This window comes from Narcine bancroftii, chromosome 1 (assembly GCF_036971445.1).
Source record: "Narcine bancroftii isolate sNarBan1 chromosome 1, sNarBan1.hap1, whole genome shotgun sequence".
In the NCBI taxonomy this organism is placed as follows: domain Eukaryota; kingdom Metazoa; phylum Chordata; class Chondrichthyes; order Torpediniformes; family Narcinidae; genus Narcine; species Narcine bancroftii.
This window is the reverse complement of record NC_091469.1, coordinates 204,166,847-204,186,451: the sequence shown is the minus strand read 5'-3', so window position 1 is coordinate 204,186,451 and position 19,605 is coordinate 204,166,847. Positions and strand designations below refer to the sequence as shown.

Here is a 19,605-nt window from a genome sequence, read left to right as displayed (position 1 = left end):
ACTTTTAAATAATAATTAACTATGATTCAATGTTACATAATGTCCCAAATCTGTGAGACTTCCCCAATAATACTACATTCTAAATGTAGCATTATGTGACAATAATGGAATCTTTACCTTTTAACTTTAAATTGTAGAGGCAAATCTAAATTCAAGTGTGGTGAAGAAAACACATCCTCAATCCTTAAACTAATGTGGATCCACTTAATGATGACCTGTCTCCACAAATCCAATGAGCAGTGACAACATGAGAACAAAAAAGAGAAAAGGTCAAAAACTCAAAAGTTAGCTGGGGCAATCCCATAATTCAGTGGAATACCTACAGAGGAAAATATTTTTAAGAACTTAACTGCAATTTGCTAACAAGCATTGCTATGACTGTAGTAACAAGCAATAGTCAGCAGAAGGGGAGACTACTCATGAAAAAAATCACAATCGTTAACTTTCAATATCTGCAACGTGAGGAATTAAGAAAAAACTTAGATGCTTGAGGGGATGTTTTAATAAGATGTGATCTTGGCTGATGCTACAATTTTTCACTAAATTTGCCAGATATTCTATAAATGTTATTAGTAGGGATAGATCTAAAATAGAATGTTAACAAAAAGAATGTATGACCTATTTATGGTGCATTTGAAGATTAATGGAATGTACACATTTTAGGATAGCTTACATACATTTCTATTTAAAAAAAATAAAATTTTAGTCCACAAGCATAATATCACAGATGGAAGTAGTTTTGAAAAAATATACCATCCATCCTTGAATGCTGGGACACAATTACGAGAGTGTGAAACGATTGCTCAGTCAGTAAAAGAGCAACTATGATCTTGGCTTTTAATGGCATTGCTACACTCCAATAACAACCAAAACATTCTCAGCATGAAGCAACTTCATCATTTTCTTCCGTTTCCTTTGATGACGATAAACATACAGGAGTTTCCAGAGCCATGAGGCTCCCGATTCTTCATCATCAAAATATTCTTCAGTGGGCGAGTCTGAATCATGTTAATTTAAAGGAATTACCAAGCATTAACATTAGTGTTAACATTTAAGCTGAGGCCCAGATCCTTCCCTTCTCCCTCACACCACACTGCCTCAATGCTGTCAGTCTGGCTGCCATTAGGTTCTGGATGAGGAAAAATGTTTCCCAGTGAAATGCTACTGGATGCTTTCTCCCCACCCTCAGATTATTTGCTTTCCAATGGAGCCTTTCTTGCCAATCACTTCTGTTCCAAAAAGCCACGGAGAATCTTCATGTATCGTTGCATCCAGAGCTGAATTTTACATTCTCAACATCTCATTGTGGACAAGACAAAGGAGATGATTGGAGACTTCAGGAGGACCAGAAACGACCACCCTCCACTACACATCAATAACTCTCTAGTAGAGAGAGGAGAGAGTATCAGGTTCCTCGGTGTTCACTTAACTAGTGACCTATCGTGGACATACAACATCTTCTCACTTGTCAGGAAGGCACTTCCTGAGAAGACTGAAGCAGGCAAAGCTGCCAGCCACCATCATGTCAACCTCCTACAGGAGCTCTATTGAGAGTGTCCTGGCTGGTTGCATCACAGTGTAATTCTGTTGCTGCAGAGAAATGGTTTGGTCAATCCACAGGACCATAAGAGAGGCAGAGAGGATCACTGGAGTCTCCTTCCCCATCAACGTGGTCCATCGGGATCATTATCTGAAAAGGGCGTGCAAAATCATTGAGGTCCTCTTCCGCCCCTTACACAGCATCTTTCAGCTGCTCCCACTGGGAAAGAGATACGGGAGTATCAGAGCCGCCACCACCACCAGGCTGAGGAATAGCTTCTTCCCACAGGCAGTGAGATGCTGAACGAGCAAAGGAACTGCTCACACTAACCATCTGAGACTCTCATAGTCACAGAAATCTATTTATTTATTTATTTGTATGTCTGAATATGTAATGTTTATCTGTATGTGCGTTGTGCCTGGTCATGTGTCTGCGTGATTTGCACTGAGGACTGGAGAACGCTGTTTTGTCGGGTTGTACTTGTGCAATCAAATGACAATAAATTTGACTTGACACCTTATATTCTGCCTCACCTAGCTTTGTTCCCATCGTAATTTCTCCTGCCTCAAGATCCTCAATGCCACAAAAATCTTTCAACCATACTTTTGTCATCTCTAGACCTCAGCTTCCTTGACTCTCAAACCTCTGTTCAAAATAATCCTGCCCCACAAGGTGATGACTGCCATTCTTACTCAACTGCACCCCCCTCCCTCTTTTTCTATGGATGTAAACTCCTTACTTCAAATTTCTTCAGCGCTTTCCCCAACCAACCTTTATATATACACTGTATCCCCTGCCTCTGGTTCAATCTACAATTGGCTCTCAGTCCCACTCTGCGATGCACCCACATATTTCTTCTATTAGTGGTCCCCTTAAATTCTATCTTTCAGTACTCTGAACTCACATTTTCACCGCTCCCCTGATCTGTCCATTATTTCTGAGGTGTTTTCCTTCATAATGGTAGCAGGTACCAGGTTAACTGTTAGAATTGCATCAATATTCAGAAGGATGGATGGTATAATTTTTATGAATTCCTCACCTTTGATATAATACTTAAGGAAAGCTGAGTCATTTTTAAAAAATGAACATTTATCTAAAACTTGTACATTCTAATAATGATGGCATTCATTTCAAAAGGCATAGTGTATAAGAGTAAGGAGGAGTTGATGAAGCTCTATGGAGCACTGGTGAGACCTCATTTGGAGTACTGTGTGCAGTTTTGGGCACCTTATCTTAGAAAGGACATGACGTTGTTGGAGAGGGTGCAGAGGAGATTTACTAGGATGATTCCCGGAATGCAAGAGTTAATGTACGAGGAGCATTTGACATATCTTGGGTTGTATTCATTGGAGTATAGGAGAATGAGAGGAGATCTCATAGAGGCATTTTGTATTTTGAAAGGTTTAGATAGGGTGGATGCGGGTAAGATGTTTCCCTTGGTGGGTGAATTGAGGACAAGGGGTCATAGTCTGAAAATTAGAAGTTATCCATATAAAATAGAGATTAGGAAGAACTTCTTTAGCCAGAGGATCGTGGATCTGTGGAACTCATTGCCGCATAATGGAGTGGAAGCAAGATCACAGAGCATTTCATCAAGAAATAGACAAGTATCTCATTAGTGAGGGTATCAAGGGATATGGGGAAAAGACCGGAAATTGGAACTAGTGTACAGTAGCTTAGTGTAGATTTATGGAACAGATTCAATGGGCATAGTGGCCTGTTTCTGTTCCTTTGCATTGTGATCTTGTGAACTGTAAATAGATCATAGATTATTTTTGTTAACATTCATCTACCGATCTATTCTGCCAAAATATGGATTATTGCAAAATACCCTCACACACACCATCATCTTATGTTTCCACCTATACTTGGTGGCAAAATTATCTGATCCATGGCCTCACATTAACCTCTGGCAGGAAAGGTGAATGTTCCTGCAACTGTTTTTCTTGGAAAGAGCTAATGCAACGTGGCAGAAATACAATTAGACTACAACAGCTCATTCTGGAATACTTGCAATAAATATATAACTTTATTCATGACCAATCAATGTCATTATTGGTTGTAAATCAGCCTAAATGACTACTGATCAGTGGCACTTACATCCACAGTGATGAAGTAATTTAAGAGGCTGGGGTGGAAGCATATCAGCTCCTGCCTGAGTGGCGACCTAGATTTGTTCCAATTTGCCTAGCACAGCAACAGGTCTACGGCAGATGCCATCTCACTGGCTCTAAACAAAGTCTTGGAACACCCGGACAGCAAAGGCGCATACATCAGGATGCTCTTTATCGACTCCAGTTTGTCATTCAACACCATCATCCCATCAAGTTCCAAGAACTGGGCCTCAATATCCCACTGTGCAATTGGATCCTGGATATCCTCACCTCAAGACCACAACCAGTGGGGATTGGTAAGAACATCTCCTTCACAATCTGCATCAGTACTAGAGCACCACAGGGCTGCGTTCTTAGCCCCTGCTCTACTCATTTTACACCTATGACTATGTATTTTGGTATGACAATAACACCATCTATAAATTTACTATCGATACTATGGTAGTGGGTTGTATAAAAGGGGGTGATAAATCAGCAAAAAAGAGGGAGACTGAAAACTTGGTTGAATGAAGTATTAACAATAACCTTGCATTCAATGCACCAAAACCAAGGAGCTGATTGTGGACTTAGGAGGGGAAAACCAGAGGTGTATAATTCAGTCATCATTGAGGAATCAGAGGTGGAGAGGGTGAGCAAATTTAAATTCTTGGCAGTCACTATTTCAGAAGACCTTTCCTTGACCTATCACACGAATGTCATCGTGAAGAAAGCACAGCAATGTCTCTACTTTCTCAGGAATTTGCAGAGATTTGGCATGACATTGAAAACCTTGGGCGACTTCTATGGATGTGTAGAGGAAAGTGTTCTGACCAGCTACATTATTGGGTCACCAATATCTGAGTGGAAAACCCTGCAAAAGATAGTCAACACAGCCCAGTACATCACAGGAAAAACTCTCCCCTCCATTGAGAAAATCTTCAGGGAACATTGCCATAGTAGAGCAGCAGCAATCACCAAGGATTTGAGATCAGTCCCCATGGATAAGATTTGACAAACACAGGAATCGGAACTTCATCTAACATTATCTCCTGAAACATGGGGAAGAATTACTAGACTAGTTAATACTTCTTCACTTTGTGCACATCATTCTTTAATACAGCTTAAAATATTTCATAGAGCTAGCTCACATCTTTCCTAATATGAGTTCTACTTGCAATATTGAGGTGGCTTCATTGACTCATTTGTTTTGGTCAGTCCCGAGTTAGAAAAATTTTGGAAAGTTATTTTTAAAACTCTATCAATTATACTGGTTATTCATTACAACCTAATTTTTGAAATTACAGATGTAGGTTGTTTACCTACTTCTGCATGTCAAATTTTAGTTTCTTCTACACTATTACCTAGAAGAGCCATTTTACTTAAATGGAAAGACTCTGATTCTCAAACATTATTTAATTGCTTTATCATCTTATGACTTTCTTAACTCCAGAAAAATCAAAAGTCATATTTTAGATACAACTACTAAATTTGAAGAAGCATGGAAACCATTTTCATGGGATATAACTGCCGTTATTCTATGAATTAACTCTTCCTTCCCAGACGTAATATAATTCTTGCTGTTTTTGTTATCTGTAGGTGTGGACCTTAGCTATGTTTTAAACTATTCGCCAGATCCTCGGGAAAGGCCGCTCAGTTGTTTTTTTTGTTGTTTTTTTACATTTTTTTTTAGTAGATTAAGTTTTTTTATACATAATATAATTTTTTTAATCTCTGTTTTCTTTGTTAGGAGAATTATTTCTAATATGTCACTTTTTCACTCTTTGGAATTTATATATGACACTCATACTATGTAGACTTGGACAGACTGTTTTAATTGTGTTATTTCTACTTTCCTTATGCTGTGTATATTATGAAACGTTAATGAAAAGATTGAAAAAGAAAGAAAGCAAGGATCCACATTACCCAGGACATGCTCTGTTCTTGCTGCTGCCAGTAGAGGTATAGCTGCTGCAAGACTCATACCACCAAGTTCAGGATCAGCTGCTACCCCTCCACCATCAGCCTCCTAAACAATAAACTCAATCAGGGACTCATTTAAGAACTCTCACTTTGCACATCATTTATTAGTGATTATTTATTTTCTGTATTGCACAGTTTGCTTGTACTGCCTTCTTGTTTACATTTCTCTCTTTTGTTATACATATCATTTATTGAGTACAGTTTTTTTTGCACTTCCGAGAAGTAGAAATTCTTCCAGAGTTGTATTTGATGTTATGTATGTACTCTGTTAATAAATCTGAACTTTGAACTTTAAGTCAGGCAGTTTCATCATCATCTGGTTTTGAACATGGAAACACTACCTGCTGCTTTCTAAGTTAGTGACCAATAACCAATAATTTTCAATAATTTTATAACAAAGGAAGAGTACAGGAAGAAGCATCATCACAGTCAAACATTAGTCACTGAAACATACATGGACCTTTAACTGGCATGCTGCAGAGCAATCAGGAATCCACAGCAGATTCCTTTCCCCTTGTTAACCATTGGCAGGACAATACTGCCCTGGAGGTGAAATAACTCAGCATTGCCAGCAAATCAGCCAAAAAATAAATGGTGAGGGGCAGGGGGTGGTTGGGGTGGAGTCAGGTGATGAAGGTTTGGGGGTGGCAGTTAAGATTCCAACACATTTTTTTGAAAGTGAGATGCATTAATCATGTGAATTCAAATGGAATCCTTTCAATATTTAGCTACTCTATACAGAATCAATACAAACAAGGAATCCTGAATACAAGTCCAAACATTATACTGCAAGAAAGATACTACAAATTAATCCACTTTACAGCATTGGTGATTTTATGACACTCATTTCCATGGCTGGCAGCAAAACACTTTTCTGACTGGCACATTAGAAATGAAGTATTTCCCCAATCCCTTCATGCATTAAAATATAGTAATGGTGAAGAATGTTACCAGAGAAATTGTTCTGAATGGGCTGAAAAATTCAAATCCAACTTCCTGTTACAATATAATGCATATATGTGGCTTTCTATATATTGTGTCTATTTTCCTTTTTAATTACTTGGACAACATGGAGACGCCGTTGTTTTGACTCATTAAATGAAAAGTCCATTCTGAAGTAGAATTGAGTTTTTCACTGTTTAACGGAACGTTAACATTAAGAACTTCAATAAAACAATTAAACTATATTTAAAACAGTTAACAGACAATAAAACATTACTACATTAATACATACAAAAGAACAGTCAAAAGAACTATCTGGACTGTCTCCATGTCCCCTAGTTCAAAATAGTATAAAGCAAAGCTCGAAACTAAATTGCTTACTTTAAACGTGCAAGCTAGCTAACCTTGGAATTAGCTGTTAATAGGAGACATACTCATGGAATTCATAAACAATATTCATCGGCTGGTTTCTTGCAAAAATATACTTGTAAGTCATTTTAACCCTTATACTATACAATGCCATTCATAAGAAAATGTTGCTGAAATAATTATTACCAAAAGTAAATTTTACATATAAGCACGAGTATCTGCAATGATGCAAATTACAAAAGATAACACAATTGGCCAACCTATTATTTAAATAGCCTTCACATCCTGCGAACTTGACCATCAGGCAGCAGGTGTGCTGGAACATCACCTCCTGCATAATTCCCTCCACATCACACACCTCTCTGAATATGTAGTAATACTGCCATTGCTGTATTGTTACTGAATTGAAGTCTCCTGGGATTCCCTTCACAACCACCCTGTATGAGCATCTACATCAGAAAGCCCGCAGTAGTTCGAGACAGCAGCACAGTAACACTTCTCAGGACCATGACAGAACAATGAGCAAATGCTAGCCCCACTCATGTCATAAAAACTAGCTGGGAGTAGCTGACCCATATCTTATAAAAACATTTTGTCAAGTTTAAGAGTGCAATAAATTTGTTCAACTTACAGGTTCAATCTTCAGAGCGTTTCTATAGCTACCAAAGAGGGCTGCTTGAGTCTTCAAAAATGCACGAGCAACTCCATCCCCAGTGGTTGTTGAAACTTTCTTCAGTCGGTTCTTTAGTGTTGCAAGCTGTAAATTTGATACAGGAGGAAGAAAGAGATTCAGCACACAAGAACTGGGTAATGCAACAACTTCTATTCAAAACCAAGAAAAATCTCGTCTTCCCTGTAGTCAGCTCTTAAATATCGGCATACATTAACAATTCTGTGGGTTTCCAAATATGCACGTAGAGCCATAGGATTTTTCTGGAGAAACAAGAACTGCTGGAACCTTGAGGAAACAATGAGAAACTGGAGGGACTCAGCAGTCAGGCAGCATTCATGGTGAAAAATGGGTTGAGACCCTTTTTTGAAACTAAGATGGAGAGAGAGATATCAGGCATCAAAAATGGGGTCAAGGGTGAAAGGGTTGGGAAGGGGCATACTGGAACTCAAAGTGGACAGTCATTTTAATTCCTTTTTCCATTCCCATATATTTCGGCCTGTTCTCTCCCTCATCCATTGCCAAGGAGAGACCAAATGCAACCTTGAGGAACAACATATTGTACTCTGCTTGGGCAATCTAAAATGCAGCCACTCTGTTTCCAGCTGTCTTCTACTTGCCTGAGAACCTGGAGAAGATAGATTTGTTCTCCAGTAGCAAAGGAGGATATGTAAAATAATGAGGGGTATAGATAGTGTTGTCTGCAAGGACCTTTTCCCCATTAGGGTAAAGGTAAATTTAGAGGGGAGTGAGGTGAATCTTTGTCACCCAGGGAGATGTGAGCACTTGGAGTCCACTGCTGGAGAGGGTGTCAAAGCAGTGTCACTGACAGCATTTAAAAAGTGCTTAGAAGAGTATGTTAATCATTTAGGGATAGAGGGCAGACAGCTGTCCACTGGTCAGCATGGAAGAGTTAGGCTGAATGGCCTGTTTCCATGCTGTACCATTTCATGGGAGTTTGAATAAAATCTAAAAATACATTTTCCAGTCCTTTGTTTCTCTTGGGAAATCTACAGTTAAAGAGAGCACCTTTATAATGAAGTCGAACATATTCTTGTTAGTACATGCATTGAGGCGAGGGAAGAGATATCCAACAATCTAAAAGTGAGCTGGCCATTTCATAGATCGTATTCAGCTGCATCTGAATAACTTTTAGGTATGCAGATGAGTGCACCAGTCAAGTGGGTCAACCAATCATATCTCAGCAAGGACATCCTCCAAGAAACAAAAATATCATTATGACAGTGGAAAGCAGATGTGTGATTGGTTGAAGCACAAACAGTAATGATTGAAATCTACTGCGTGTGGAACTGATTTGCTGGGTGTCCGGAATATCCTGAGTCAACAATTCAGCCTTCTTTCCTTCAGAAAAATAAAACCTACTCTGTAAAGTTAAGGACACATGCCATTGTAGGAGAACACTGAAAGCAGGTAGTGCAGGTAGGAAATGGAATGTGATGTGGCTGACACAGATAAAATTAGACACATAATTTGTGAAGCTATTCAAACACCAAAGAAAAATATATACGATCAAAGCATACCAACTGAAAACTCAGGAGTTAACAAGACTTTTTAAAATTTGCAATGGTGTCAAGTGTTATACATCTTTTCTGTTATTAGTTCTGAAGTTATAATGCAGACGCCCGATTCAGAATTGAGGTAGGACATAATGGAAATGTATGTGAGGTTGTTAGGATTGACGCTGATTGAGATGACAGCATTTATGACAGAGATAGTAAAACAGAGGTACAGAATATTCCAATGGGAAAATTAACTGTCATGTATTTTGCGATATAAAAGACAAAAATGAGCTGATGAACCTGCAGCAAGCTCAACTCATAGCTACGCACAGACAGTCATGTAAAACTAGTCACATTACTAAATAACAGTGGGAATAACCATTAAAAATATCTATTACTGCACCCAGCATTCTATCAAATGGTTTGAAAATTATGTTATGAATAAAATGATTACCCCAGTCTCATCATGATTGGGCCTCCTGTCATAGATTGAAAATTTCAGCTAATCAAAACTCGCATGCATCCAAATCTTCATCATCCTGCACACTTCTGCAGTTTTACCTCCTTGTTTTCAAATCCTTCGTCACAGCTATGCCAATTTCTCTGAGTCCAATGACTGCTCCAGGTTACTGTGGTCCTCATTGAAGCCTCGATTTCCTATATCCCAAAGGCTTTCGCCTGCTCATATCCTACTTTGAAATCTGCTCTCAGTCACAATATCTTTACAAAAACAAGCTGTTAGTAAAACAATTATTGAGAACACACTAAATATTAAAACAAGCTGTATGTAGTAATACATGGAGGAAAAAAAAGTGCAAATGCTTGAGATTTACAAATAAAAGCAGAAAATACTAGAAATACTCTACTAGTCAGACTGCATCTCTGCATAGAGAAACAGAGCCAGCATTCATATCAATGACCCTTTCTCTTCAACTTAAAAGATGTTTAATTTCAGGACAAGATTTGGAGACAGATGTGGAAGCTGTGGAGAGGGTTCACCAAGGACACTGCCTGGACTGGAATGTATGAGCTACAAGGAGAAGTTTGGACAAACTCGGATTGTTTTCTCTGGAGCACAGGGGGGATGATCTGATGGCAGGATATAAAATTACGGGAGTAAATTTAGGGTTAAAAGAGCTTATTTTCTACTAGAAGATAAGGAACATTTTGAAGGACAAACCAAAAGGCTGAGTACAGGATTAATGGTCAGTTACTTAAGAGCGTGGATGAACAGAGGGACCTTGAGGTCCAAATCCATATATCTCTCAAGGTTGCCGCACAGATTGATACGATAGTTAAGAAGGCCTATGAGATGCTGAGCTTCATTAATAGGGGGATTGAATTCAGGAATAAAAAGGTCATGTTGCAACTCTACAAATCTCTCGTAAAACCACACTTAAAAGAGTATTGTGTTCATTTCTGATCACCTCATTATAGGAAGGATGTGGAAGCTATGGAGAGGGTGCAGAAGAGATTTACCTGGATTGGAAAATAAGTCTTATGAGGCAAGATTAGCAGAGCTGGGACTTTTCTCTTTGGAGCATAGAAGGATGAGAGGAAACTTAATAAAGGTCTACAAGATTATGAGAGGTATGGATAGCTAACATCTGTTTCCCAGGGCAGGAATAGCAAACACCAGAGGACATGTGTATAAAGTGTAAGGAGGGAAGTTCAGGGGAGACATTAGGGTTAAGTTAATTACACAGAGAGTTGTGGGTGTCTGGAATGCCTTGCCGGGGATGGTGATGGAGGCGGAAACATTAGGGGCATTTAAGAGACTCTTAAACAGGCACACGGATGGAAGAAAGAAAGAGGGTTACAGGGTAGGGAGGGTTTAGTACTTTTCTTTAAGGAATATGTGGGTCGGCACAAGATTGAGGGCCGAAGGGCCTGTGCTGTAGTTTCCTACGTTCTAGGCTTAAGGTGAGAGGGGCAATGTTTAAAAGAGATTTGTGTGGCAAGTTCTTTTACACAGAGAGTGACTGATAACTGGTATCTGCTGCCAGAAGAGGTGGTAGAACCAGATAAATAGCTCTATTTAATTGGAATTTAAACAGATACCTGAACCGGCAAGAAATAGAGATATGGATCATGTGCTAGCAAGATAGTGTTAGTTAGATTGGGATCATGGTCTATACCATGGTGGGTCAAAGGGCCTGTTCCTGAACTGTACTATGTTCTATTGGCAGCATTTGTTTCAGAGTTAGAGAGAATTGTCCGTAAAGGCAAGATCTTACTTCTCTGAAGATCAGATTTTAAAGATACCACTAACCTTGTCTTTTTCTTACCCTATTGTTTGACCAGTTGCGATGATGGAGATATAACGTTTTCAAAGCCTGAGTATTCACTTAGTCTCATTTAACACCACGTTCCCCATGCCCTTTATCTTCTGACTCTTTCAATATTTATTTCCTTGGCCCCACCCTCTTTAAAATGTATTGCAGACTCAACTTCCACCAGTTTCTGGTTCACAGATACCTTATACAGCTTTGATGTATATCCTCTTGATGCCAAATTATTGGCCAGTTGAAATAATTTGCCTTTATTTACCTCATCAAGTCAAAGGATAATCATTTTTTAAGTCCATGGCCTCTTCGCGGAGGCATTGCTAATCTTTTAAAACATGTTATAGCTTTATATACAATAAGTGGTGCAAATGTCTTCTAGTGATGTTCTTCAAAACAGCTATTCATAAGATATGAGTTGCCGGTACTTACTGTCCCTTCACTAATTACACTGAACTGAGCAGACAGTTATGAGTCAAATACATCTGGAGTAACATCAAGGATGCTGGTGAACATGGAATTTCTTTTTATTGCAATCCAGTGGCATCGTGCTTGCCTTTACTGAGATTAGTTTTAATTCTAGATTTATTTAATTACTTCAATTTAAATTAGCTAACTAGGATAGAAACTTGGATCTCTGGAATTCATGTTTCAGATCTCTGGCTGCTAGTCCAGTAACTTAATCAATGTGCAACTCTAACAAAAATATTCCCTTATTCAAATATGATGGCACCTTTGATTGACAGACTCCAGGAATTACATTACGATGCAAGACAGCTTAAAGAGCCAGAAATTTTTATTAAACAATTATGATGAGGACAACATGAACTTTCTTTCCTTTCAGCCAAATTAATATTTTTAACCCATCATTAGATTTGGCATTTACAGGTAGTTATGACCTACGCTAGTTACGTCCACCTGCACATATGACCAAAAAATGTTTTTAAATAACTGTACATATGCTGAGATTCTTCATTAAAGGTTCATTTGTTTATTTTTTTTGAAAAATTGCTTTAATACCTCATTAAGACATGCAAATTCAATTTACGACCAATCTGAGTTATGACCAATCCTTCGATCGTAAGTTGAGAACTACCTGAGAGCACCCATTTTGGAGAAAGGCGGTATTGTGCTACACACTATAATCAAAATACCTGCTTGAGTAATTAGATGCAGTGACTACTCCCTTATAATTTTCAGAAGAGTCCAAATTGATATTAATTTCACCTCCAGATAAAAATAGTATTTCTTATCTAGGTGGCAACTCAATAGTAAATTAACACAGTGTTCATCTATATACAGATTAATTAACATTGAGGTGATGTTTCTCTTTCAAGTCCATCCTTCTCCCTTTCCTTCTCTGAAAAAGATGTGACTGAAACCACCACTTTGTAGCCCTCTAGCATTCACTCAAGTTCTGATAACTATTGGACAAATAATTTCACTTCTCCAAATGTTTTAAACTGAGAAGGATAAACCACTTCATGTCTCTACTTTCCACAGCAGCAAGAGTTTTTGAAATCTACAAGAATTTCATAATGCAGATATGGGATAAATGATTTGACAATATTTTGGTCCTTTTGAAGTTAGGTTTGGATGTCAAAGCTGCTTCTGATCCTCAAGGGCCACATCACCTGTACATTAGGTTATTCATCATTTCATTATGCCTGCCTCTTCTTCTGGGGGTGTTTAATCATCTCAAAGGCACAATGCTGCCCTTCAAGTGATCATGTCCCTAATAACCTGATTAGCATTTGCACAAAGGAAGTATTCACTGAAAATATTGAACAGACATCAATGCAGTCTCTTTGAATATACACATCTTCTATCATAAACAGTATAAATCTATTGGCAGAATAATTAATGTTGAGGTTATCACTTTGTTTTTAAATGCACCCTTTTCACTTTCCTTCTCTGTCTAAAGAGATGATTAAAACCACCTCAGCCATCCTAGTGGTTGCAGTCAGGCAACAGTTCAGAGGAGGTGGGATTCTCACCGTATCCTCACCTGATATCACACCACACAAAGTCTGGGATTATACCAATTAGTACAAAATAGAAAAGGTCTTTAAAGACCTAACTGTTAAGATGCATTCATTAAAGCACAGTTGTGCTAAACATTATTATGCAGAAATGTCCCAGAATGGAGTTGCCACCCGGTCTCCAGGAATATCAAGAATCAACTATTGCATAAATTTAAGAAATCAGAAAGAGAAGCAGAGCTGTTGTGAATGTTCAGTGGGTTACTGGACCTGTCAAGGAGCCCATTGTACTTATTGTTCAAAATTCAGATTCATTGTCAGTGTACATGCATGACATCACATTGAACCCCGAGATACTTTTTCCTTTATATATATAACCTTGATCAGATTCGATTCTAAAATAACTGAGGAACTAAAGATCCCTATTTGGTGGAGCCTCCAACAATGTGGAATCTGTAGCAAAACAAACTCGACTGCGGGAACTGGAGGTTGAGCAGCATCAGTGGGAGAAAAAGAATGGTCAACATTTGGAGCTGAAACCCTTCATTGAGACTGTGAATATGTAGTAGAGAAGCCAATGTGAAAAGCACAGGGTGGGACAAGGGCTCCACGTGGGATTGGTCAACTAGGCAGAGGTGAAGCACTGGGATGGACAAGAGGTAGTGGATTAGCAGATGCCAAGCAAAGGGAGAGAGAGGCAAGATAAACAAAAGGGTCAGGTGGAGGAAAGTGAGTCATAAAGGGGGAAAGAGTGATTGGAAGACAAAGGTGACCAGGTGCACTGACTCTCTCTCACGACCCACGCTGAGGGTTTCCCTGTTATTAAATTTTGTTCTGAATATTAACAATTAACAGATAATCCAATAACTTTAAAATATTATATTAATATATTTCAGATAGTGCCTTACAACATTTGTAAATGAAAGTAAAGGATTCCCAGGTCATAATTCATCTATTTGTATAGAATTTCAATTCAAACAGTCTAAACACCATTTGAAAATAGGTAAAGCCTCTTTGGGCCTTTAAAATCTTGGGCCGGGTTACTCTTGGTGTGAAAACGTTTATCCAACTTCAAACTCACCAGACCAGATACTGGATGGACAAATGCATTCAAATTGAGTATCATTTCTAAAATAACTTCCCTGTTTTGGTGAAACAGGCTTAAGGTGGAACATATTAACTGTAGGTATTGAAACCAAAAGCAGATCTCTAGAAGACATGCACAATTGCCCCCTTCTCTCCCCCACCCCACACAACCTCAGCCCCCCCCATACCCACGCACAGATATACACACACACACACACACACACACACACACACACACAATAAATATTATTCAAATTATACTGTTAGAATACAAGAATTGGAAATTCCTTATTTCTACCAAAAAAAACAAATAAAAAATAGTTTAAAATCCTAGTTTTATCCTGAGTTTGATTTAGACAATGTTCCGCCAAATCAATGCCATCTGAAGTTAAACACAATAATATGGGTTATATATTAACAATGATGTTAAAATACTTGTGGAGCTTAACAAAAGTTAACTAGATTTTGGTGCAAAATACTGGATCATTTTTGCATTTCTCTTATTGACATTGAAACTGTGCCTAATGATTTCTGACTTGTAACTCCTGGTAATAAATGCTATACAGTCCACTAAAGATGCTCCTGAAGCTGTGGAAAATGCCCTAGGCTTAATCACCAGTAATGTTCATGTGCCAAGGTGCATCTGCCTAATGCAGTAATGAAAATATAGAGCAACTTGAGTGTGGTGTATAAGGATGTTGTTTTTGACATCTGAGCAGGATATGAGTGTGGCATTAAGCTTCCTTTACTCCACTTTAACAAGTCCCACAGGATAACCATTTCAAAGAAACCATCAATTGGATAATACTGGACCAAAGCAAATCATTCAAGGGCACAATCTCTGATAACTATTTTCTTAAAAATTACACTAGTATGGTAATGTAATATTCCCCTGGCCTCATTTCTCTAGGTTGGCATCCACTGAAGGCAGGCTCGCTCCAAGTTCTACTGAGGAACCATAATGTCCGACGAAAGTGGTGTCAAAGTCAGATAACTTAGTAAGGAACTATTTTATTTGGAGACGTCAGATGGGACAGTTTGAAAATACAGTTTCTGAACTACAGCATAACTCTACAACACAGGTCCTTCAGCCCATCTATTCAATGCCAAACTTTATTCTGTCTTGCCCCATCAAGCTGAACTATTTTCTATCCCTTTAGATATACAACAATTTTTTTTTAATTTTGGTATTTGGTCACTAGATTTCTGTGATATTTAACTGGCAAAAAACTGCAGCATGCTGGAGTGCAGAAGGACTGGGAAGTGCTTGTGCATGAATCACAAAATGTTGGGTTGCAGGTACAAGAAGTTATTAAGAAGGCAAATGGCATGTTGGCCTTCATCGCTAGAGGAATTGAATTCAAGAGCAGGGAGGTCATGTTGCAACTGTACTAAGTACTGGTGAGGCTGCACCTGGAATGCTGTGTGCAGTTCTGGTCTCCGTACTTGAGGAAGGATATACTGGCCTTGGAGGCAGTCCAGAGGAGGTTCACCAGGTTGATCCCGGAGATGAAGGGGTTGACCTACGACGAGAGACTAAATTGCCTTGAAATATACTCACTTGAATTCAGAAGAATGAAAGGAGATCTTATAGAAACATATAAAATTATGAAAGGGATAGGTAAGATAGAGCTAGGAAAATTGTTTTCACTGGTAGGTGAGACCAGAACTAGGGGACACAGCCTCAAGATTCAGGGGAGTAGATTTAAGATGAAGAAAAACTGTTTTTTCCAGAGAATCTGTGGAATTCTCTCCCCAGGGAAGAAGTTGAGGCTATTTCATTAAACATATTTAAGGTTCAGTTTGAGAGATTTTTACATAAAAATGCAATTAAGGGATATGGGGAAAAGGCAGGTAGGTGGAGTTGAGTCAATGATCAGATCAGCCATGATCTTACTGAATGGCAGAGCAGGTTCAATGGGCCGGATGGCCGACTCCTGCTCCTATTTCTTATTTCAATCCTGTTCTTATTTTCACAAGGCAGTGGGTCAGGTTAGCAAAGATCAGAGGCCCATGACTTGGTATCTGTCATCTAGAGTGCGGAGGTTGAACCAGCTGACTGAGGGTCCATCAGATTTTTGCACTATTGTCTTCCCAGATGAGAGAGAGAGATCAGCTGCTGTGCAGGTTTCGGACATGATGTCTCCCATCATGGAGACATCAAGTCATCTTGCACCACAATCTCTCTCTCATGCCAACAATTCCAAACCACCCATTCACTTGGGCATGGTAGGAATCCAAGCTATTTCACCTCAAACAATAGCTTTTCTTACAACACCTGAACATGATGCCCAAATTAAACTATAACTTTGTTGCTTACTCATGATTCACATCCCGCCATTCCCTGCATGTCCATGTGCATATCTAGAGCTCTCCAAATGTTAATCTAGTATTCTACTTCCACGACTACCCTGGCAGCCGGTTCTAAGCACCTACCTGACAATGTGTTCAAATTTTGCCTCACACATCTCTCTAAAGTTTCTCACCACCACCATAGGTGCATGTATTATGATCTGGTATGAAGACACCAATACCCCTGAACGCAAAACTCTGAAAAAGGTAATGGACACAGCCCAGAACATCACAGGAAAAACCATCCCCACCAGAGAGAACATCTACAGGGAATGCTGAGCAATCATCAAGGACCCACATCACCCAACATACACTCTGTTCTCACTGCTCCCATTAGGAAAAAGGTAAAGGTGTCACAAAACTTGCACCACCAGGTTCAGAAACTGCTGCTACCCTTCCAGCATCAAACTCCTCAATGACAAACTCAATCAGGAACACATTTTAGGTCTCTTACTTTTGCATGTTATTGATTTTTTTTCTCTCTGTATTGCTCAGTTTGTTTACATTTCTTTATCTGTTTACATGTGTATGTTGAGTACAGTTTTTTTTGCACTACCAATAAATGGTAATTCTGCCTCACCCAAGGTTGTATGCGATGCATCTGAGAATAAATCTGAAATGTACTCTATGGTAAATGACATAATCCTCGGAAGAAAGGATTCTGACGATCTAACCTTTCAACAACTCTCCTAAATTAAACATCTATCACATTTCCCTTCAGCCTCCGATGCCCCAGAGAAAACAACCGAGGTTTGTTCAACGTATCCCCATAGCTCATACCCTCCAATCCAGGCAACATCCTCTACCCTTTCCAAAGCCTCCTTTTCCTTCCAGAATTGCACACAATATTCCAAGACCAGCCTAACCAAAGATCTGTATCGCTGCAATATGCCTCCTTACCTTGATATTCAATATCCCACCCAATGAAGCCAAACATACCCTGTGCCGTTTACACCACCTGAACTATGTACAAGGCCACTTTCAAGGATATATGGATTTGAATCCCCAGATTCCTATGTATATCAATGCTTTAAATTGCTCATCACAGACCAGTATGCAGGTTTAAAGTGAAAGCGAGCAATCTTCCAGCTGAGAAACTACGGGACACTGCAACGAACAACCACACCCAAATACAATATTGTTAAATATGAAAGGTACCAGTGCTTTTATTTTACTGATAATATGTTGTGACTTACATTAGTTTGATATTAAGTCTGCTATTGCTATAAAACAGTACTGTCAAAAAACTTTTTTATATGTGCTAATAGTAAGTGGCTCTGGTATAGCAGCTGGTTGCATTGCTGTAGCTATTGTCTTAACCTGAAAGGTTCTAAATGGAGTCCCACCAACTGTATCACCATTGACACTAATGTTTAATAAATACATTGACACTAAATGCTGAAAAAACACTCTTATAGACTGGACTGACTGATCGGCCTTTAATACATTCTTAAACTGTCCGGTTAGCTCTCCCAATATCTGAAATATTTCCTTTTAACCTGTACAATGCATGTTCAATGACATTAATAACTGAACACAGAAGCTCCAGTTTATGCAACCAAGAGACAGAAGGCACAGTGTGCAATTAATAACTTCATTAGGTGTGTATATGACACTGGAGATATATCAGACATGCTTGTGTGCACAGCAAATGGATGAAAGTATGAAAACTGTTTACTGCAAAAGTTAGAAAATAAAACTAATCAGCCTAGCATGATGAACCATGGTTTTTGAAAACTGAACAAAAGTGGCCTTCATGTTTTCTTGGCCATGAACCTGGCATTAATTACCTTTCCTAATAATATGCAGTGATGACCAACAAGCTCCATGTTTGAGGGAGCCAAGTCCCAAAGTAACTTTTGCATTGCAATTTTAGCCTATGAATCAGGGCACTGCTAACTGGACCAAGCAATTGTAATATACTCTCTGAATCCAATTTCTTAATTTCACTTCCAGTGAACTTATCCCCCTAAATAATGGTTTACGGCAGTATTTACTTCATTTGACATTGAGGTCTTGTTTAACTTTGCCACTAAACTAGCAAAATTTATTATGAAAGAAATAAAATAAATTATTAAAGAATAGATATGGATGTTGTCAGAACATGCCATCAGTTGTTTTGATATATAAAAGGCTTATGCCTAATCCTATGAGCTGGAGAACATGGGTCGCTGAAAGGGTTAAGTTATCTCTGTTGAAACAGAACAGTTGCTACTGTGTAATTACTTTTGCTTCCAAATTGTGATTCACAATGAGTGCACAATAAAGCCTACAGGGAGAATTTTTTTGAGCAATATGTACTTTCATGTCTGTAAATGTCAAATTGTTTTTAGTGCAGTAAACGCAAAATGCTGTTAGCATTGCAGGCGCTTACTCAAAGCCGGACAATACTTCAAACAGATGGTGAGCTCAATTGCAAAATGAGGATGCTCTGTGTAGCACAATAACTAGTTATACATCTAGCATCTAGGTCCCAAATACAGCAATGATGCCAGCGATGTCACCTTTTAATAAAACACTGAAAAACCAGATGGAGCAGCAGTGTATGCCATTCTCATTTATCCACTGTAATTTTAAAATCAGAGCTCTACATCAAAAAGGACCTTTTCTTTAGTTAGACCTTTAAATAACTCCCTAAATCTACTCTACCCTTTCTTGTAACATTAAATAAAATCTGAAAAGGCATCAGAACATCGATCACAAGTGATTGGAGAAAAACTGAGATGTTTCTCTTTCTCCCACAACTTTGTTTTAGATCAAAGTAGACTGCTATCTCCTCCTGAACT

The 19,605-nt window shown here is 38.7% G+C and overlaps 1 protein-coding gene across 11 annotated transcripts in view; it reads right to left on the bottom strand.

Annotated features, from left to right (window-relative positions):
* The window catches only part of dennd1a (DENN/MADD domain containing 1A), a 536,086-nt gene that overhangs the window by 160,551 nt on the left and 355,930 nt on the right, over positions 1-19,605 (bottom strand). For all 11 annotated transcript variants that reach the window (XM_069888617.1, XM_069888520.1, XM_069888538.1 and 8 more), the window contains one exon: positions 7,556-7,681. In XM_069888617.1, coding sequence (XP_069744718.1) covers positions 7,556-7,681 — 126 coding nt within the window. The remainder of the gene's footprint in view (positions 1-7,555; positions 7,682-19,605) is intronic.